This window comes from Anas acuta, chromosome 19, assembly GCF_963932015.1.
Source record: "Anas acuta chromosome 19, bAnaAcu1.1, whole genome shotgun sequence".
Lineage (NCBI taxonomy): Eukaryota > Metazoa > Chordata > Aves > Anseriformes > Anatidae > Anas > Anas acuta.
Window position 1 is genome coordinate 4273995 of NC_088997.1, and position 22237 is coordinate 4296231.

The following is a 22237-nucleotide window of genomic DNA, read 5'->3' on the forward strand; positions in this document are numbered from 1 at the left end:
AGTATTCGTGACCTAACTTTATCTTTGTCAGACATTTAAGGCAGAATTCCAAAGTCTGTAACAGTTCTTATAAATGTTTATATGAGAACGCTCTGAAATCTGCAGAAGGACACGAGAAGATGGTATGAAAATACCGGTCTGAAAAAACAGAGTCTTGCCTTCATTGAGTGAGCAGAAATGGAAGCTGATTTCTTGTGTCGTAGTTTGCCAAGGATGCTAAAAATGAAAATGAGCAGCCTCTGGTCTGGCGTGGGAGCAGGAACTGGTGGAAAGATCGGAGAGGCAGCGAGAGCTGGTAGCAGGGAGCTGTACAGGGGGATCCGGGTTGTGTCTGAGTAGAGGAAGACAAGGTTTGTCATGACTAATGAAAAGATACAGCAGTGAGAAAAGCCTGGACAAGGTTGTTTACAGTCTCTATGCACAGTTATAATTTGATTCAAGAAGAGTGCCATATTTAAATGTAATCTCAATGTATGGAACCTTGAGAAGTGACAGCAGGGAGGTGGCATTACCCTCCGTGACCAAGAAATAGGTTTGTGAAGAAATTCTGTCTGCTGGATGCACGTAAGCAACTGCTGGAGGTAGAGGCAGATGCTGCTACGTGTGAGGTTGGGAGGGTGCCTGCATCTACAGAGCTAAAGTCAAGTGCATGCATCCACAGCTGCAGAGTTGGGTAATAAAGCAGAGATCAGCAGAATGTTGGTGGTAATTCTACAGGCAAATGCCAGCACCGCCACCCCCCTGCATATGACAGAATGTAAATATGCTCATACCAAGAGATCAGCAGATAAGATGGGATCTGCAGGGCATGTAAAGAGGTCAAATTAGGAGAGCGTGCAGGCACGTCTGAATGCCTGTGACAAGAATAGGAGCTTGAGAGGGGAGGGGAATGCTGCATTTCAGAGTCATTTTACGTGCTCTTGTACCACAATGTCATTGTTGTCCTAAAAGGAGTGAGATCTCCTACAGGATCCCCATCCTTTAGCTCCTGCTGCACCTTTGCAGTGCCAGGGCATAGCCATGTGCCTCCTCTGCTGTTACGCCCTGCTTTCTTCCTCTCTTCCTCCTGTCTTATCGGTGCCTTCCCGTGTGGCTGAGGGTGGGGGATAAGGCAACCCCCACTTACAGCTTCATCTTTCCTTTTTTTTTTTTTTTCTCTTCACTTCCACCTCTCATTGACCACAATTATAGCCTCTAATTGTGTTTCTGTTGCCTTCTGCTGTTGGTAATTTTTTGTTTGTTTGTTTGAGGTTATGGTGCTACAAATGCGGTCATCCTGCCAGTTCTCAGAAGGCCATTAGACTAAATGTTTTCATGTGTATTGCATAGACTGCTTAGACTATGGGATGTGGGCTTGCGTTAGTGTCGTTGGATGCATGAAGGACATTTGTGCTGGTACGCTGTGTCCCCCTCCTGTCCCTCATCTTTCTGCTTTTTCCACTTCTAGTACAGAATCTGGAGAGGCAGTTAGGACCTCTCTTTGCTGCTGGATGTGTGGTGATATTTAAAAATTGAAGAAATATGCAAGTGCACATATGTTATTTTTTATCATTTCCTTTTGTTTTTAACTGCCTTAAAAAAGGATCGTATTAATCTAAAATTATATTATTTCCAGTGAAGTTGGCTATTTTAGTATTTATTTCTGTTGTTACTATAGTTTGACTTAGTTATTCTCAAGCATAATCACAGGGAAGTAAGAATCTGTAGTTTGTGATCCATGCGGTTTGCAAATTCTGACATCTTTGTCTTGGTGATCCCCAGTGATCATTTTTGGGGTTGCCAGGGTCATGGAATATGAAAGATAAATGTTGGGGCACTCCTGGTTTAAAGATGTTTGCTAGTCAAGCTTTAAGGTTTTAAATTGTTTCTAAGAAATTCTGAGCTGTTAAAACTTATGGCAGGTGTACAAGTATAAATTTTGGCTAGGGCTGAATGCTGCATGAAGAATTTGGGTGATACTTGCAGTGACCCAGCTGAATCACTCTTTCCCTCCTCCTTCCCTGGGTAAAACTTATTCCCTAGATAAGCAGAGGGATTTCATGTGTCTGCATCACCAGTGTCTAGGATCTGTGATTTCCTAACCATAGGCAGGTGTGAAGATTTCAAGACTAACAATTGTAACACAGACGTAGCAACCTGCACACTGAAGCTGTTGTGAATGGAGAAAAAACCTTTGCAGCATCATACAAGTGAGTGTGGACTGAACTTTCAGCACCTGGGTTAATGATCAACTTGCTGGTTTGACTGAACACAGAGAAAAGAAGATGCAACGTGACAGAGATGAACTAGAAAGGACCTTGAATCGTGTAGTAGTTGGCCTATATTTATATGTTATTTTCAAGTGGCTGTTCCTCTGATCCTCTGCATCTCCGGATTCTTTAGATCTGCTTGACTTGCCAGCATGCCAGGGAAGAGGAGAGGAACAGGATGAGTATTTACTGGTGCTCTCCCAGAATGTTTCTGGCTCCCTTTGCCTCCGCGTGGGCGCCCCAGAAATAGAGAAGGTTTGGAAGTGGGTTGACAAGGAACAACTGAGCAGACTAGGGGATCAGTGTGGAAAAGATAGAACTAAAGGGATATGAAAGAAATCTACGGAATCACGTGTGCAGAGGGGAAAAAAAAAAAAAAAGGAATGAGATGTTTGGTTGTTCCAGTGCCAAAACTGGAGATAGCAGATGAAGGTAGCAGGTCCAAAGCAAACAAAAGCTGGTGGTTTCTCATGTGAAATGTCACTGAGCTGTAGAAGTGCAAAGAGCAGTTGTGAATGCTGAGAACTTAGTCTGGTTCAGAAAACAGCTGGACAAACCAATGGAAGAGAAAGCAACTAAGAAATCTGAAACAGAAGGGCTCCAGCTCCAGAAGTCCCAGAGTCACAAGCTGCTAAAAGGCTGGAGAACTTGTTGGGAAAGTCCTGCTGTGTGCTTGCCTTTCCTCTTTTAGATTTTATGCTAATAGCATGCTACCGATCATTGTCAGCTACAGCTTATGGGGCTAAAGGAGCTTTGATCAAATTCAGTATTACTGTCTGTGTTCCTCACTGAAGTTTTTTTCAGTTTATCAAGCATAAATATGATGTTAAATTCAGTCAGACATCTTCCACGTATTTATGAAGACTGCATATGACAGTACAGGGCTGGTGAGACAGTACAAGTTAAGGCATCAACAGTTCATTAAACTAAGATTTGTACTTTTGTAAACTGAAATTGTTTGAGTATCCTTCTACCCTGGACCCAGTTATCCATTTAATAATAAAACATTCTCCAGCCTTTGATGGGAGTAGTTATCACATTAGCAAACATTTGATCAAGCTGACAGTTAGCTGTATGCCAAAATTTTATGCGGACTTGCATGGAAATTGAGAGAGTAAAATCAGACGTTTTCTTTTTGCTGTAGCTTGGACTCAGGAATACATGTGAGTGTTCAGGTAGCTTGCAGCTATGTAGCACGATGTATATTACCCAAAATTGCTTGCTTGCTGAGGTTGTTTCTTATTAAATGGTGTACATACAACTCAGATTTATTAGACCATCATATAGTTTGTAAAGATGTACTCTAATGAATGCAGTGAAGAATAGTAAATGTTAACGATGAATAATTCTTTATATTAGAACTTGCCACATGGACGTGAATTATAGATACAATATGAGATGTAGAGGTACTATATAGCACACAACTACTGATTTGTAGTATAGCTTTGAAATCAAAGCTGTAAGCTTTTCTTTAATTCTTCATACCTGAAAATCAGGCTAAAATTTATAATCTCTGAAACCTAATATCCGAAAAACAGATAAATCTAAATTTCTCTCATTATTCTGATAATCCAATCTATAAAACTTTATTTCTTAGGTGGAAAAGAAACTAATCAGGACAGAGGTGACAAAACATGTTAGATAAACTTTAAGATTTATTTGTATAGTGTCTGATCCTTCCCTGAGCTGATTTTGTCTATTGACTTATAATGGAAAATGCAGTTGAGAAGTGTAACTTTACATGTGGTGTTTGTGAAAGGTTGCAATCGAATACACTTCAAAATGAAGCCACCTAGGCAGGGGTCAGCAGGTACTTTATTTGAAGGCCTGGTGTGTCTGCCAGGCTCTGGACCAGAGGTGGAGAGCAGAGATGGACAAGAGGTATAGGTAACTTCTGGTCTTCATCAGATGATTTTGGCAGCTGAATCTATATATAGAGCTTCATAGATAGATGCTTGGACTTCATTAGTGAATGCTTTTTTCAGTGTTTAAATCTTCCTCGGATCAGTGTACGTTTAAGTGTCCACTGTTAATCTGCAGCTGAGAATGCAATAGAGGCAAATCATTCATTGAACATCAACTGAGCAGGATTGTTCTAAGGTTTCATAGTATATTTAGTTGCTGGCATCCCGTATAGGAAGAACTGTGCTGTCAATTGAACTAGTGTTTTTTCCTCTTAGTTCTTTTTTTACTAAGAACTGTCTTTGTCAAGTTGCTGTTAGATGGTGGTAATGCTGTATGGCCTGACTAATGCATTGTGGTTTAATGAACTGTAGGCGGCATCGAGTCAAGCAACCCTAAGACTACCTGAAAGTAGGAAAGAGTTCATAGAGTCCAAAAACTGTAGAAGAAACGAAAGTGAACTTCATGTTGTGCTAAAGAAACTTACTGTAAATTGTGAGTCCATCTATAGACTATTATAACCTCTTTAACACCTATTTAAGTGACCTACTTTTCTTTTAAAATCCTATTAATTCAACTGGTAACTGGTGAAATGATGTTTTCTGACAATATAATACTCAAATCTTTGTGTGGACAATGCTGACATATCTGGTTTTGAGCCCATTTAAGACTTGTTAACATGTTTCAGACTAGAGTAACCTATTAAATAAATACATCAGGAAAAAGCTTTTACTGGTAATGGTTGTTTTGCTTAGGTGACTATGGCTGTAATGTATTGTGAGTACATCTGGTACTTCAGTGCTTATCAGTGATCTTTTTTCCTTTAGGCGGTTTCCTAGAAACATGATTGCTTGCTGGTCTTGATCTCACAGCTTTGTGAAGACTTCTTCTCTGATAATGTCAAGTTCAGGCTACCCTCCTAACCAAGGAGCATTCAGCACAGAACAGAGTCGTTATCCTACTCACTCTGTCCAGTACACCTTCCCTAGCACCCGACACCAGCAGGTAAGCAGTCATTAGGGTTACAGTTTTTATCAAGAGTGTAATTCAGATGTTTGCTGTGCCAAATGGGATTTTTTTTTTTTTTAATCACTATAATACAAGTTGTTACACAGATCTCCCCAGTCAGTTTCACCTGGGCATACCGGTCTGCAGCTGCTCTGTTTTCACATGAACAATGTTGTTTGTACCCTTGAAGTTTGGCTCTTGCATCAAGGCTGATGGGTGCACTTATTCAAGTATATTCCTCTTTAAATGAGGGTCTGACTATGGTGTAACTTCTGGAAAGTATAATCGGTAGTAATGTACTTCTCCCTGGCTCCTTCCTAAGTATTAACTTGAAAGGATATAATTACCTGTTGAATTATGCCTTCCTGCAGTGCTCTAGCTGAAATTACTAAAATCCTTGACTGCAATTTTGGCTTTTTAAAGTTCAGTTTTTGCTTGTTCTTTTTTTCTTTCCCTCCCCTTATTTCTTTTTACATAGACTAGTATTAAAAATACTCTATAAAGTGGTGAAGGTAACCTAAATAAAACCCTAAAGCTTGTTGTCTTGACAGTATTTCCTATTACTTAATATTTGTGAATCTAGTAAAAATAGCGATACTTTAAAAAAAAAAATTAGCCTGTCTTGAAGACTGTATGTTGATACTCTTGTCTGCTCAATATGTTGAATCTTTTTGATTTTCTTCCTCTTGGAGATGAAGTTGAAAAATGAAATGTAAAAACAAAAAAACGTATTGAAGTGGCAAAGGAAGTGTTTTGCCTGCTTAGGAGACCTGCTGCTAGTGTTGTTTAGATAAATAATTGTTTTCCCTGCCTCCACTCCATCTTTTTTTCTAAAAGCACTGGATTTTATTTTTTTCAAGATTATATAAGTAACACCTCTTTGACTTTTTTGACAGAAAACTGAATTCTGTAATTCTTTGTCTTTATTGTGAAGAATTAATATAAATATCCTTTTTTATCACTGGTTTCTCCTAGTTTGAATAAATTAATAGAAATTGTATTCGTAAACTTTTGTTTTAGCTTTGCTTTAATATAATATGTTTAATCATCGTACTGAATGTGTCCAGTGTAAGTGTGGCTGAGTGCATGTGCATTGATAGCAATAATTTTCCAAGAATATGCAAATAGTCTGTCTACAGTTACTGTGCGTTTAATATGAATGCAGAATTCTGAGCCTCACAAATCCCTAGAGAGGGTGGGCTCTTAGAACATTTGTGGGCACTAAATTTGTATGTGGAATTGATTTCCTGTCAGGCCCAGGAGTGTTCCAAGAAGGTAAGAAGTAAACCCGTAGTTACCTTTCTGTCCTTTAAGGAGCATTGGGCTAGATTTTCTATAAGCTGATGCAGTACTTGACCAAATATGTGTGCAAGGCAGAGAATGTGAGTCTGAAATATATACAACTGTACATCCCAAGCTTTTTCGGAAGCAGCTGTTGTAGTGCTTCCAGGCAGCTGTGTTCTGCTAGCCACAATTAGGTTTTAAGAATCTCCTGTTTGGTCGTTTTTACCAAGCATTTATTCATAGAATGTTTTGGGTTGGAAGGGACCTTCCAGTTATACTCAATCCCACAGTGAATGTCAATGACAAAGATGTTAAACAGCACCGAACCCAGTATCAGCCCCTGAGTATCGCCACTCATCACTGGTCTCCACTTGGACATTGAACTGTTGGGTGCGAGCATCCAGCCAATTCCTTATCCACTGAGTGGTCTGTCCATCAGATCCGTGCCACTCCAATTTGGAGACAGGGATGTCATGTGGGACAGAGCCAAATGCTTTGCACAAGTCTGGGTAGAGGAGGTCGGTTTTTCCTCCCCTATCTTGTTTAATTGTTGTACCTTCTGTACCTTTTGTTTTTGTTAACACCTGAACTGTGTTTCACTTAGGAATTTGCGGTTCCCGATTATCGTTCGTCTCACTTGGAAGTCAGTCAGGCAACCCAACTCTTGCAACAGCAGCAGCAACAGCAGCAGCAACTTCGGCGCCGGCCTTCTTTGCTTTCTGAGTTTCACCCAGGCTCTGACAGGTTAGGATACTGTTGTTTGTTTGTTTGTTTGTTTTTAAATATGTGAAAGAGTCTTTTATGAGTCTGTGCTTTCTGTAAAGTCTAATTTTAACTTTTGAATAGAAAGGTTTTTGAGTTTCACTGTTTTTGCCTCTGTATTTGACTTGATTAATCAGTGCTCCATCGTTGAACACTGGAATTTGATTGTTGTAGGACTGCCTGGTATTAATCTGCTTTGTAATTCCTTAGTCCCTTTGCTTTAACTGCATGCTTGTTTCACAGAAAGGAAACGAGTCAACAAAGCACAGTTTGTTTCACTCTCCCCACAGAAAGCTTCTAGGACCCTATTACATACTGCAAACTTCTTGATGTTTAGGCTAAAAGTGTGTAGAGCTTGTATCTTTGGATAACTTAATCTCAACAAAATAGAGGTAACAAATGCAAAAATCATTACAGTGTGAATATTGTCATATTTCCTAGATCACACTGGGAAAAAAATCTTAGGTTTGCATATTCAGCAGGTAGTATTTGTGTGTCTGGGTAAGAAAAAAAACAGTGGAGCTATTTGGGTATTTGAGTTGTGAGAATTGTAGAAGACAGAAATGTGACTTTTAAGCACAGATGACTACCCTACGTTAGCAAGAGATACTTTTTCTAAGCACCCTTTTAGTCTGGTGCATCATTCCTGTCTCTGTCTAAATAGATGCAACTGATCTGGGTCCAGTAGGTTAACTGAGAAGAAGTGTAGGGACAACTACAGAGAATTGCTGTCATTAGTCTCAGATTGGTAATATCTTCTCAGTAAAATAGGTTACTTTACAGTCAATATTCAAGAATGTTCAAATGTGCAGTAATATTACATTACATATCTGCTAGGAGTAAATTCATATGCTGCGTGAGTGCTGGCAGTTTATTTTGGCTATATCTGACGTTAACAGTTATATTTTTGAAGATCATACTTAAAAACATTTGTCTGCTTCACTGATTAGAAAGAGTTTTGCTAAATTGCATTTAATGTATGTCTGGAAATTGTTGATGAACAGAAAATGGTTTTCTTGTGTGGAAGGTGCATATTTTAATAGTTTATTTCTCTGTATACTAGGCCTCAGGAAAGAAGAACTGGATATGAACAGCAGTTTCATCCAGGTCCATCTCAGACAGATCATGATTCACTGGAATCTAAGCGACCACGTCTTGAACAAGTTTCTGATTCCCATTTTCAGCGTGTCAGTGCAGCTACTGTCTTGCCTTTAGTACATCCTCTGCAGGAAGGGTTGAGATCTGCAGATATTAAGAAGGTGAAGGCATTTTCTGTTATAATACTGAAGGTGTAACTTTGTGTTGTGGTGAGCTAATCATTTTTTATTTTCCTTAGGTAAATCTTACATTTCCTTATGTTCAGTCTCATGAATTTTACACGTTACCACAAACTGTAATCATGATTTAGGGTGTTACTAATTCATAAAAAGAACAAGAAGCTAAGTCTGTGTCAAACACAGTACAGAGGGTGGAGTTCTGAGTAACTACTACACTCTGAAGTTGTTTAAGCCTCAATTGCAAAGTTATGATAGCATAGTATATAATAGCATATGAAATATTTCTACTTTTCAGTTAAAACTGCTGGCAAACGCATGCAAGTCCATTTTTTTCTCTAATGAATAATTTGCTGGACAGTCAAAATATATCCCTCCTGTCCCTTTTAAGCATCAGAACTGAATTTGCTAATTTACATAATGTTAATGATACCTGTCTCTGTCTCATTTTGGATAAATCTAGGGCAGTCTAGTTTGGTGTGGATATGTTCTATTGCAGATATTAATGTATCTTAAAACTAATATTGAATCTCTTCTCTTGTCCACTCACCTAAGCAGACAGGCCCACATGCCAAAAAGGTGGAGTTTAGGGGCCATGACATCTGATGTACTCATATCATTAAAGAAAAAATCTACCATATGGACTCAAAAGCTAATAGGCATCAAATTTTTAAAGTAGAATACTTATATTGCCTTGTCTTTACCATTCATTCTATTGTGTAAGTAAACCATATGTGAAATAAACCAAAATTATGATAGCATGTGATTCTTAGTAACTTGCTGTACTGTGTAACAAAGATAAGAGCAAAGGGGGGGGTTGGAGAAACCAAATTAAGGTATGCAATGTTAACATGCTTGCATGTAACTGAATTTTTATCCAGGCACTACATACAGAATTTTGCTGTCTCAATAGAAATACAGCCCAGTGCTCTCTTGAGGAGAAGTGGTATTGGGACACAATATTTTGGTCAAATTTGGCTTGATTGAGGGATGTGTTTACTGAGCTAGCATTTGCCAACTAGGTAGTTGTGGAGCATGATATTCTAAGTACATAAACAAAAACAAGGTACAACAGTGCTGACATATTTTGACATGTTCCATGTTCTAATGTTGTTTGGAAACAGACAAATAGAAACATGATGAAAAAGAAAAGTCTTTCAAGTCATCACTCTAAGAAAATGCAAATAACCCAGAATGTACTCTTGACAGGCTAGTCGCAGTTATGTTGAAGAATATCCTCATTAGTATGTGGGCAGAATATTGAGGATTAGCTCTCAACCCTATATTTAAAAATAAAAGTTACTATTTACATTTTTGAAGATATATTGTATATTAAAAGGGAGATGTTTTGATCTTCATGATAAATATTGAAATGTGCTGTTAATTATTTTTAAAGGTAGACTTTGAAATTGTAGTATCATAAATGAGATGTCAGTTAATTCTAAGATATTTAGAGCACTGATAAACTGAAGTCTTAAACTATCTCTCTGTTAAGGAGCTACCTAAGCTATAGATAACTGGAAATTCTTGTTTAATTTATGCATGCTAGTTTGTTTACTGAACACTCATTTGCACATTATTAATATGACTGATTTTGTTCAATTCTGCCCTGCCTCCTGTCTCCATGAAAGGACCCTGCTTTTGGAGGAAAGCATGAGGGACCATCATCTCCAATTTCTGGTCAGCCTTGTGGGGAGGACCAGAATGCTTCGCCTTCAAAGCTGTCGAAGGAAGAACTGATACAGAGCATGGACCGTGTAGATCGTGAAATTGCGAAAGTTGAACAGCAAATCCTTAAACTGAAGAAAAAGCAAGTAAGCATAGCAGACACTACTGTTGTTATCTGTTAGTGAAAAAGGTGTGGAAAAGCTTCTTGTGGTGGTGAATTTTTTGGTTACATGAACCAAATGAACCAGTTAAATAGGGAAGGTTGTGTATGTGATTTTGCTAGAACATTTAAATAGATTGGGTGTGATACAGTTTTGAACTTTTTTGAAAATGTGAGCCAAGTAGGAACACCAGAAGCAGATGGCTTTATATTTTAAACTCTTTCTTGTTAGATGACTAGGGAAACAAGGGTGCTGTGACTGTAATTTTGGCTTTAAAGATGACTACTGTTTAGGGGATAGCTGTTGTCTTCCTTCTTTCACACTCTGTGCAAGGGGATAATCTCTTGCATGCATCTCCAAAACCAGTGCTTGTGCAAAAGTCCCTTGATCATCTTTCACAAGGACAAGAAACCCTAACATCTGGAGCAAAGGTCACCTTCAGGGAAAGTGTAGTAGGAGGAGTATAAGTAAACAGAGCAGAGAACTAAAGGGAGAAATAACACTTTTTAGTATGGTCCTGGCTATGCCTCACGACACAAAACTGCACTTCAGTCAGGTGCAAAGGCAATGTTTGTTGACAGTATTTGTTGCCTTCCCTGTAGATGTGGCTAACTAAAATGAATCTGCAGTCTAGGCATCTGATACTCACTGACTAAAAGTCCTTGTCTGCTTTTTCTGACTTCCAAAGATCCAGATAGGAGTAGTGCCACCTTTAAGTCTCGTTAGTGGGAACTCTCTAGGAAATGACTGTTATGATATAAGACTTGTAATCTGTAGGTCCAGGGTAACAAATATGTGACTGTTTAGAGCCATATATTTTTATCGTCTGGAAGCATTTAATTACTTCTGAATTTTAATGACCTGTAAAATGACTTTCAGTAGAAAAACAAAAAAGGATTTCACTAACTACTTGACTCTGCGTTAAGGGTGCTGGATATTTTTGTTTGCTTGCTTGTTAAATTTTCCACAAAATCAGCACGTACTTTTGATTATGCATATCATCTGTGAAAGTACATTTGGGCATGTCTGTACTGCTGGACTTAAAGAATTACAAAGTTGCTGTTGTTTTCACTAACTAAGCCTGCTTATTATGGCATTCTGCAGAAAATATTAGCTTTTGAATTCTTACACAAGAGTATAGCACACCCTAGCCAGTACTGTAAGACTGGATGGTTCCCTTGCATCAAACATACTTTATTGTATGTTTGTGGTAGGCATGAATGAAGGATATTTGCAGTTTAAAAATGAAGAGTGAACTGTATTTATTTGAAGTGAAAGCAAAGCACGTTATTATAACAGTTAGGAAGATTATAATAAGGTATTTTGCTTGCTTGCTTGATATTTTAACAATCTGTGAACTTCAGTACACATGGAGTGGTTTGTGTTTACTGCAAAGTATTTTTCAGTGATGTTTTCTGTATTGCTAGAAGGATTTTTGTACCTTTTAAAAAATAAAACAGTGATAATAATGACCCTTAGGTATCTACATTGTAGACAAACATGTATGGGGCTAATTTCTTCTGTGGGAAGGCAGGCTTTCTCTGAAGTTCATGTTCTTGTTTAAAGTTACATAGTGATAACATACACTGCTACAGTGGCTTTAAGTGTCAAGCTGAAGCAAGTCTGACAATGCAAGTGAATCTAATAAACAGCTGGTTTGGTTTACCAGTAGCACAGAATGGTCATGTTACCATCCCCATGGGCATTAAAACCTTTCAATTCGTACCTTGTCGGTTAAAAAAAGAAATAACAGGCAGTGCAAGCCGTTGATCGGATGCATATTTTATCTGGTGACTAATTACTGGTAAGGGTAGCATGGTGCGGATGGCTGATTTTCTTTCTCTCGTTTCTTAGCAACAACTTGAAGAAGAAGCTGCTAAGCCTCCGGAGCCAGAGAGGCCTGTCTCCCCTCCTCCAGTGGAACAGAAGCACCGCAGTATTGTCCAAATTATTTATGATGAAAATCGGGTAAGCATGCTTTTCAATTGAATGAGTGTAGTAGCGAGTCTTACCAAATGCACTAAAATTCTTTAGTTCACTCCTGAGAGGCAATTTTTACTACTTGTATTTTGTTCATTTTGGCCCCCACCCTCCTTTCATTTAAAGAAGTACATTAATTTTGTAAATGGAAGATTTCTGCACAACGTTTTTATTCTTGATCGCAGGATCTTCTATCTTACAAACATTCTAGGGAAATGCATCTATGATTCTCATCTCTAGACCTTTGTGTTGATGTATGCATGTACATAATATTTATATAAATGTGTACATGTGTGTATTAAGAATTCAAAACAACTTTCTGTTCTCCTCACATAAATACTAACAAATTTGGCTGAAGACCCATCATTTAAATTAGCCGAAGGAGAAAACCTGCCTTAAAATCATATAGTCACCTTAGAAGACTGACTTAAGCTGAGTTTCATGGTGGGTAGCAGGCAAAATTAGGCTGTATTTGAAAAAGTCTTAATGGGCTGCTGTGGAGTTCTTTCTCTGCTAACCTTGTTTGCAGGAGGCTTATACAAGAGAATTTTGAAGTTACTGTTGCATTTTCCACGTTATGTATGTGCCATTAGGTAGGGAAACCTGTTTCTGTATTAATCAAGATGGAGTAATGTGTCAGCGTGTACTCATCTATTAGCTGCTTCTGTGTGGCTCTTCATATATCAATCTATATAGCAAGGGAAGTACCAAGCCTGGTGCGTTTGTGAATCCACTTAGCGGTTGGTTTGAGCTCTCATTATCAGGAATTACATGTACTGTAAAATGGCAGCATCAATGGGGCTTAATACAGATATCATGCATCAGTATCTACTATCTTATTTTAAATGATTATTAAAGAAAGGCTAAGCCATTTGTGTACACAGTACTGGTTTAGTATCTTTTCTTCTGCAGTTGTACAAGAGGACAGACCCCTTGGCAGCTTTCATCTTCAAACCATACAGTTTAGGATAATTACTTCTAATATTCAACTACAGTTGGCTAAAATTTGATTGAAGTAATAGGGCTGGAGTTCAGTTTTAAATGTTTTCAGACCAAACAAACCATTCTAGCAGGAGTATAGTATAATACTGCCTCGATATATAATTATTTTGTACAGCTGTGAGTTCCAAAGAGTATCTAAAGATTGAAATTACAAGTAAAGAAGTTAGAACTTAGCAGAATGCTTTCTAATCATAACTGCTTTATGGATTAGTTTCTCCTATGTTTTTCTCTGTAGGCATCTAGTTTTAGGGCTAGTGTGTACAGCTATTAGTGGGAAAGAAGCAAATTTGAATTAGTATCCTGGATCCTTTCAGATAGCCTTGTCTGCTGACAAAGGACTTTGGTGGAAGATCATACAGGCTTGAAATGAATTTGGGCAAGCCAACTGTCTTATCCAGTGCTGCCTCCTTGAAGTTTGGAATTACTTTGGAGTATTTACATAGTGTGAGTGAAAGAAGATCTTTGGCATAGTTCATAGTATGTGTATGTACATGTTGATTCACAATCCCAGACTTTGCAAATGGAGAATTTTAATTCCATTTTTCAGTTATACTCTTTTTTTTTTTTCTTTTTTTTTTCTGAACAGCTTTCCTCTTCTTAGGAACTTTTGCTATATTATTTATTAACTACATGTACTTTTTGAATCACAGAGGAGGTCAGTGTCTGTTTTTCTCATCTCCGTGTTTTTAAATTGAGAGAGCATAGTAGTAATTGTAGAATTCAGGTACAGGTTTCTTGATTTGCTGAGGCAGCATTGCAGAAGTAGGTTAAGAAGGATATAATACGTTCAGACAGGGCTTTAGCAGTTGAACTGAGTGAGAGTTCACTTGTACTTCTGACACCCTAACTACAGAGGATTTACTGACACTATATATATATAAAAAAAATCTTTTCTTTTACAGAAAAAAACAGAAGAAGCTCACAAGATTTTTGAAGGTCTTGGTCCAAAAGTTGAACTGGTAAGTTGTCTTTTTTTATTCTGTGTTGCCAGTGTTGCTTTCATGTCTGTAATTCTGTTGTGGTAAACATGTAGTTCTGTGTTCGAGTATAAAAGAACATTATAGGGTGACTTAATCTTTTGGTTTGGGGAGGGAGGGGTTGAACTTCTTTTCCTTTTCACTTGGTGCCTGATATTTTATATTAGTTTTGAACTCCTGTCCATTTCTCAGATTAAAACTTGTTTGAATGTCTCCGGTATTAAATACTGGAATCGGGCAGTGTAGCTATATATGAGAAAATATAGATTAAATATACATGATGTTCTTTTTGTCTTCCTGTAATTGTAAACAATGCATTTTAAGAGCATATTTCAAGAAAAAGTTGCATTCATCCCTGCTTTCATCTTCAATACTGAAGAACACTGAAAGCAATTAAGCTTGTATCTTATTTTCACAAGTTTATATTGGTGTGTGTTTAAACACACTCATGAGTTGGGGCTTGAGTGAACTGGCTGTGTAAGTATAGCTTTTAAAAATAGATCTGAATCCGTTTGAGAGAACAGGGTTGAAATATGATAAAAAATTAAATACTGTTGTACAGTTACTACAATCTAATTTCAAATAATGAAATCTGTGTCCTAAGTATTGAGTATCATAAACTTATTGTCACTTCAGATTGCTGCATCTCAATTTAAGTACATTGTAGGCAGAATATTTTAATATTATTAAACGTAATACATATACTTTAGAATTAAAAAGTTGATAAGTACTAAATATATCTTTCTAATTCCAAATTGTAGCCACTTTACAACCAACCATCAGACACAAAGGTCTACCATGAAAACATCAAAACGTAAGTGCTTTAGTATCTTGTCCCTGTGCCTTTTAAGGAGCCTGGACTTAAAGTTTCACTCAGTTTTTCACTGGTGTGATTTCCAAATATGATGTGTGCACTTTAACTATGTTAAAAACTATCCAGTTCATGTAAGCTTGAGAGTTCTGTGTTGTAGAATAGTGCTGCAAGGAATGTGATATAGGTACTGCAGACAGTGGGACACACTGACTTTCCATCATAAATTAAAGACAAAAATAATAAACTTTTTTTTTTTAATTGGTAATACTTGTATTTTTCAAAACCTGAAATACAGTGTTTGACCAAGATGTGCCTTATCAGCTTTTCAAACGTTATTGGTGTCAGTAAATGGTAGGAGGAGTTTATTTATTTATTGACTTTACCATGTACTCATTTTCTGTCATGGGCTGTGAGCAGAGTTACTGTATGCTAAGTTTACTTGTTATGTAGGGTAAACAATTTACTGATTTGAAGTAAACTAGTTGTCTTCTACTGTAAAAACTGTGATTTTCTAGGAAAATTAATCTTTCTTTTCTTTTAAATACAGAACTCTTCTCAAATTTGAATTAGTTCTTCTAAGTTCACTGAAGCAAGTATTGATTATTAACTAAAATAATTGTTAATAGATTAATTTTTAAATGTATTTAATTGAATTAATTTATGCCCAACTTTAAATATCCATAAGAGAGACTACCTGTATGGGAAAATCATTGATAACATAGAACAAAACTTAAATTTTTAAGTGGTTATGCCAAGCCAATATTGATTTGGCTCTGTAGCAATGTTATAGAATACTGAAATAACGATCAATATTGCAACAAAATTCAGCTTATTTTCAAAATACGTATTGCCTCTAGACTTTGATGAAAATAATTGCTGAGTTGTAATTACTGCAAAAGTACATTTTTCTTACAAATTATCTTTGAGGAGATCCCACTCTGTTCTGCGAGGAGGTCAGCTATGAAGACTGAAGCCTTTTCATGGCTTCTTCAGGATGATAACTGGGAATGTTTACTTTCATGTCTTGCTCTGCAACTCTGTTTCTGAGACAAACATGATATACTACTGCTATAGCACAATTAACAAATTTAAACCAGTATAAAGAACAACACTACCTTAATAAGACTCTTTTATTTAATCGATTTCTGCACCACCAAAAAAGAAATAAATTGTTAGTTTCAGATGTGAAGAAATGAATAGTGAGTTATGTGCGTATTACTGTCATAGCATTTAATTCTATTTTATATTTTTTTGTAAGTACAGAAAAAATACTACTTTAAAATGCTTTTAATCGGGGAAAAAAAAGTAATTCTTCTCCTTTAAATGTACCTGTATTTCAGTTCCGCAGTACTAAGAGGGTTTTTTTTAAGGCAGTACCAAATTTTGAGGATTTTAGGATTGAGTTGCAAAGACACTTCTTTTTCTTTTCCAAAGTATAAGAACGTTACCAAATTTAGTCATTTTAACATCTTTAGGAGATAACCTACCTTGAAATTGGAAGCTTTCATGTCTCTCTTGTTTATTTCAGTCATCTTTGAGAATATTTTCTCTTAGATAAAATACAGTATAAATTAAATGATTGTTATATTGGGATTTTTCCCTGTTTTTCTACATCCAGGAATAGTTTTCACAATAACAATCTGGCATCTGCAACCTACATGGGCTTTGTTGAGTAGATTTGAAGTTCCTGAATCTTCTGTGGTTCACTTTTTTTTCCAATTTTGTTTTCTAGAAACCAGGTGATGAGGAAAAAGTTAATACTATTTTTTAAAAGAAGAAATCATGCAAGAAAACAACGGGTAATACTACTATGTTTTTGTAAAAAGATCACTTTCTTTTCTTTTTGTCTGGATCCTTGACATACTTTCTCAAATGCGTCATGTAAATTCAATTGATTAGTTAAATAAGATCTTAAATTATGTAGAGTTGTTTGCAAATGAACTGCAGGCTTATAAACACAGTTTACTAGTTATCTAAAACAAGGAAAAAGGTTTATTTTTTTCCTTTCCTTCCTGTTCTTTTCTTAGAGTATGAAGAAAGAAGGTGAAAAATCCTTAACTGTCATGCCTGGCCTTTGTCTGAGCTTTTCTTGTATAGTAGCTATAGTATCTGAAAGAAAATGAGGCCGGTCTGATTCTGAAGACTGAAAGCATTTTTAATCAAATCTGTGCATGTTGGATGTTAGTATTAACTAACTTAATGCTTTCTCTTGCATATCACTATATCAAGTAACATACATTTTTGTGGGGTGGTATCCAGAAGAATATTTCAATTATTAAGAATAACTGAAGGTTAAACATCAAATTCTACCATGAAAATGTAATGAAGCATTTCTCTTCTTACAGTCCTGGTCTTTTTTATGTAGGAGCATAATCCTCAAAATCTACGTTCACTTTTCCCTCTGCTGAAAATTGGTTTTATGTTGTCTTCAAAATGTAAAGCCACTGCTGCAGAATATGAATCTGTCTATGAAATGTCTACAGGAGGTGTACTGATCACTTATTGTATTTGTGTTTAGTTAAAAGTTTACTTTTGGAATTTAACAGGAACAGAAAATCTGTCAACGTTACGATCAGCTGATGGAAGCATGGGAGAAAAAAGTTGACAGGATAGAAAATAATCCACGCAGAAAAGCTAAGGAGAGCAAAACAAGAGAGTACTATGAAAAACAATTTCCAGAAATCCGGAAGCAAAGAGAACAGCAAGAGCGATTTCAAAGGTATTCCCATGGATTTGAAACATATTTTCAAAGTATCTTAGTTTTTTGAAATTAAGCTGAAGCATTTTTATAAATAATGGATAATATGTTTATTCATATTAAGTAATTAAGTGTATTGTTCACTACATTTCATGGTGTTGAGCACAATTTTCAGTTCACATCCTAAGGATGTTCATTAATGAATGAACGTTTCTCATACAAAGTGGAATCATGCTGGTCAACGGATTGCAGTGTAATCCTTTTTTGATGTTGACTCAAGCATGACATTTTGCAGAGCCTTGCAAATTCACCTGTAAAACTGGACAGTTGTTGGAAATTGCAGTACATTGCAGAGTTTGTAGTCTTGAGACTACTTGAGAAAGAACTGTCCTAACTAACTAATTAGATTAGTTAGGTAACACCATTTTAAGAATCTTGGAGGCTGTCATTGTTATGCACGAATCTGAAATTATTGCTGTTTTCCACTTTATCCTTACTACTTCTATTTTCCCCTAACACTAGAGTTGGTCAAAGAGGGGCTGGACTTTCAGCAACTATCGCTAGAAGCGAACATGAGATTTCTGAAATCATTGATGGACTTTCTGAGCAGGAGGTGAGGCTATTGTCTATTCTTTGCTATAGAAGCATAACAAATGACTCAATATCCCTTTCCTGGCAATTAAAGGTCTCTTTCAAAAGGTTTGTTTTTTGATAGGAAGAGAAGCTTTTTGGGCTGGTTTGGGAGAGTCTGTGTGAACTTTGACTTGAAGCAGGTCTTAGAAATACTTCTCATTTATGGGTCATGCTTCCTAATTGCATTTATCCTAGATTTTTCTTATGTGTCTGTTTCATTGCAGGTGTTGCAACCAGCTTTCTTTTTATATCTGTAAGAAATGTGTGCAAACTCTTCCTTTCTAAAGCCCTGCACCATTTTACTTTTTCATAATATGGCACTATCTCCTGTTCCCTTTAGCTTTGTTCATTGGGATAGTGACAGCTTCTAGAAGAGTTAAGAAGTAGACAGAAAAAATGTTTGAAGCTACCTGTGAATGTATACTGTGGTGGAGCTTTAAAACATTGTGTAATTCAACAAATGTAAACATTAGTAGCAACTTTTTGTATTCTTTACTTTTTGTTTTATTCTTTGCCTGTAGAATAATGAAAAACAAATGCGTCAGCTCTCAGTCATTCCTCCCATGATGTTTGATGCAGAACAAAGACGAGTGAAGTTTATTAATATGAATGGTCTGATGGAGGATCCCATGAAAGTTTATAAAGACAGACAATTCATGAATGTCTGGACCGACCATGAGAAAGAGATTTTTAAGGAAAAGTAATGGGCTTTCTTCTCTCTTATTTTTATTGCATTGCAGATAACAGTTAAACACCTAACCCCACAGTAAACATCAGTTAAATTAGAAATTCTAAAGGTTTTGTGCAGTGATATTTGATAACGTTCTTAGTTGGATGAATGAAATATTGCAAAAGGTTTAGACTACTCCAAATGTTTTTGAACTACGTAGATTTGCATCCACATAGTCTGTAGATAAAAAATTGTCTTTAAAATGGCTTAGTTTTCTGATAAGATTAAAATGTGAAGAGTAGGTATACAATCTCGTTATATTAGTTAATTGCTAATTTTAAGTGCTTAGTTCAAAATTTGTTCAATTTGAAAACTAGACTTTTTAGACTAATTTCAATCATTAAATCAAGGGAGTGCTGATGGTACAGATTGTTTAGAAGACTGCTTTGCTTATTTCGTCATGAATTATGTTGTTAAACTTAAATAATTTCTGATTTGTAAAAGGTTTGTCCAACATCCCAAGAACTTTGGTCTAATTGCTTCCTACCTGGAACGAAAGGTAAGACCTTTTTTAATATAAGTAGAGCCTAGGGTGGGATCCCTAACTTTCCAAATGTAAGTCATTTATTCCAGCATCATTTTACCTTCTTGGAAAAAATCTGTAATTCCATAAAAAATACTGCTTTGACAGAATTTCATAGTGCTTGATCAGTAACAACATCAGCACATGCAAACATATAACAAAAGTTAGTGGAATGACGCTACTGACAGCAGTAAAAGAAAATGACACTATTTAGTTTTGATCTTATTTTCTTTTTGAAGCAGGTAAACTGCTTAACTATCTTATTGTAGATAGATAAGGGCGTAATTGGCTCTGCTGAGCCACTGTTACCTCTAAGAAACTTTGCCTCCACCTTTTAAGTCAGTGGGATCCCACTGCTGGCTGAATTAGTCTTTAGATCTGATTTTTTTAGTCTTTAGAACTAACATTGCAGAGCTGATGTAAAATGTGGCGGAGAGTTGGGATTTTTTAAAACTTATAGCAGAATCTTGAGTATGTAGGACTATTATGATAAATAGAAGCTTTTGCGTTTGCAAAATGTTTATTATATGTTAAATCACACAGATTGAGGTAGCTGAGAGATATTATTAATATAGGAGACCTGTGTTTAACACAGTCTAATTTTATACATGGTTGTGTTGCTACGTGTATGACTTCGCTTCCCTACTGATCAAACAAATAGTGAAGGACTAGGGATTGAATAGTTTTAAGCATTGAATTAAATTAAATAACAAAAATGTATTTATTTTGTAGGAGTAAAACTTTTTTTTTGCCTTTTCACTTTAGAATGTTCCCGACTGTGTATTATATTATTATTTGACTAAGAAAAATGAAAATTACAAAGCACTTGTGCGAAGGAATTACGGTAAACGCAGAGGAAGAAATCAGGTATCTAAAATGCATTTGTTACTTGAATATTATTGTTGTATTGTTTCATATTTACAACTGTCTTGCAATCCTGTATAGAAAGCAGGTTATGGTATATGCATGAAGTGGAAAAAAGGAAAAAGTAATTTTTCCACTAGTACACTCTTATCCCCTTTAAATATAAGGAATCCTGACATCAAGGGTTTTTTTTGGTTAGCTAGTTTTTAATTCTGTGGAATATCTCCTTCCTTTGCACGTTTGTGACTTTTTTAACATGACAGCTTATTTTATTTGAGGATCCTGCCATAGACATGGAGGTTGAATCCATCATTAAATCCCATGGTGGAGCCAACAGAAATAAGGTTATACATGTGACTTGCAGTGGAAAAAATATAATCACTTTATAATGCCAGTGTTTGTCAAAAAGCAGAAATTAATGGTAATCATTATATGGTGGTCAGGCTTGAAGTCAAACTGGAACTTAACAGCAAGAAAAAGGAGACCAATTTAATGCATGCAAATTAAAAATTCTGCTGATTCAGGAAGAACTCATTTGGAAGTCTTGGAAACCTTTGGAGGGGAAAAGAGCAGCATATTATGAGGAATATATACATTTGCTAGGCTACCAGGGTTAGTGTGGATATTAGAAAACAAAAATAATGTAAGAAACTCAGACTTTATCTTAATTAAGAAAACAGGAAGAATGCTGTATATTCGCTGAATGTGTCCCTACTCTTTCCATTTTGATTTCCTCTTGCATCTAACAGCATTCTGAAAACAAAATAAAAGATACATCAGTAATGAGGTTAGGAAAGAAGATCCTATACGTAATAAAATAAATGAACGAAGAAAAAGATGTAAAGATGAAGCCTGCAGATATTTTGAATTTGTATCATTAAAATGAATTTAACAGCTACAAATCAGTATAGATTTGCAGAAGAAATTTGCAGAAGAAAACACTGCAGAAGAAATGCAGTGTTTTGTTAGAACTGAAGCTTGATTGGGGGTGCATAGGAGAGAGGAAGGTCCTATAAAATTCAGGATTTTTGAAGTCCTTAAACTTTAAAATATGAAAAGTTGTGGTTTATTGGACTTAGTCATATCCCAGCAGCAATACTGAAGAGAAAATTGTTGAGACTTTGAGTTACTTTGGGTTATTGTGACTGCATAAATCCGTATTGAAATGCAAAACAGCGAATTAAGTAAATAACGCATTTCAGGGTATGTGAATCCTTTCTTTCTAGTAATGTAAGTTTTGTGAGAATCCCAGTAAGTGTATTCGTTATATTTGTAACTATATTATAAGTAAAATTACTGCACATGACTTCAGCTGACAAGTTGATCCTACTGGCTAAAACTAGTCAGCACGTTATGCTTCTATGGTGGTGGTGTACTTGGGCCTTTTGAGTTGTGGCCTGGTATTCTAAAAGAAGAGATTTTGTTGATGAAGACGTACTTCTCTGTACCCCCACAAATTATGGACAGCTTGGGTGAAGGTAATTTTCATTATGCAACAGACTTTGCAGTTAGTGAAAGTAGAAGTCTGACTCCAGTCAGAGATTCCAGGAGAGAATGCTTGTAATGTATCCTGTATTTTGCCAGAACTCCTATTAGACTTTAAGTCTAATAATGCTTTCTTAATAGGAAAATGTATTGTTGTGTGTCTAGTAGTGGTAAAATAATAAACCAAGGATGCATGGCAAATACGAAGCAAATAAATAAATGA

The 22237-nt window shown here is 36.2% G+C and overlaps 1 protein-coding gene across 6 annotated transcripts in view; it reads left to right on the forward strand.

Annotated features, from left to right (window-relative positions):
• The window catches only part of NCOR1 (nuclear receptor corepressor 1), a 65818-nt gene that overhangs the window by 9508 nt on the left and 34073 nt on the right, over positions 1 to 22237 (forward strand). For 4 of the 6 annotated variants that reach the window (XM_068656233.1, XM_068656230.1, XM_068656235.1 and 1 more), the window contains exons 2-14: positions 4979 to 5156; positions 7048 to 7187; positions 8269 to 8464; positions 10111 to 10293; positions 12163 to 12276; positions 14193 to 14249; positions 15029 to 15081; positions 16814 to 16880; positions 17628 to 17800; positions 18302 to 18392; positions 18934 to 19112; positions 19587 to 19641; positions 20431 to 20532. In XM_068656233.1, the coding sequence (XP_068512334.1) occupies positions 5049 to 5156; positions 7048 to 7187; positions 8269 to 8464; positions 10111 to 10293; positions 12163 to 12276; positions 14193 to 14249; positions 15029 to 15081; positions 16814 to 16880; positions 17628 to 17800; positions 18302 to 18392; positions 18934 to 19112; positions 19587 to 19641; positions 20431 to 20532 (1518 nt within the window). In that variant the 5' untranslated portion in view covers positions 4979 to 5048. Of the gene's footprint in view, positions 1 to 4525; positions 4647 to 4978; positions 5157 to 7047; positions 7188 to 8268; positions 8465 to 10110; positions 10294 to 12162; positions 12277 to 14192; positions 14250 to 15028; positions 15082 to 16813; positions 16881 to 17627; positions 17801 to 18301; positions 18393 to 18933; positions 19113 to 19586; positions 19642 to 20430; positions 20533 to 22237 lie in introns of all 6 variants that reach the window. The other 2 variants (XM_068656232.1, XM_068656231.1) reach the window with 1 other exon arrangement.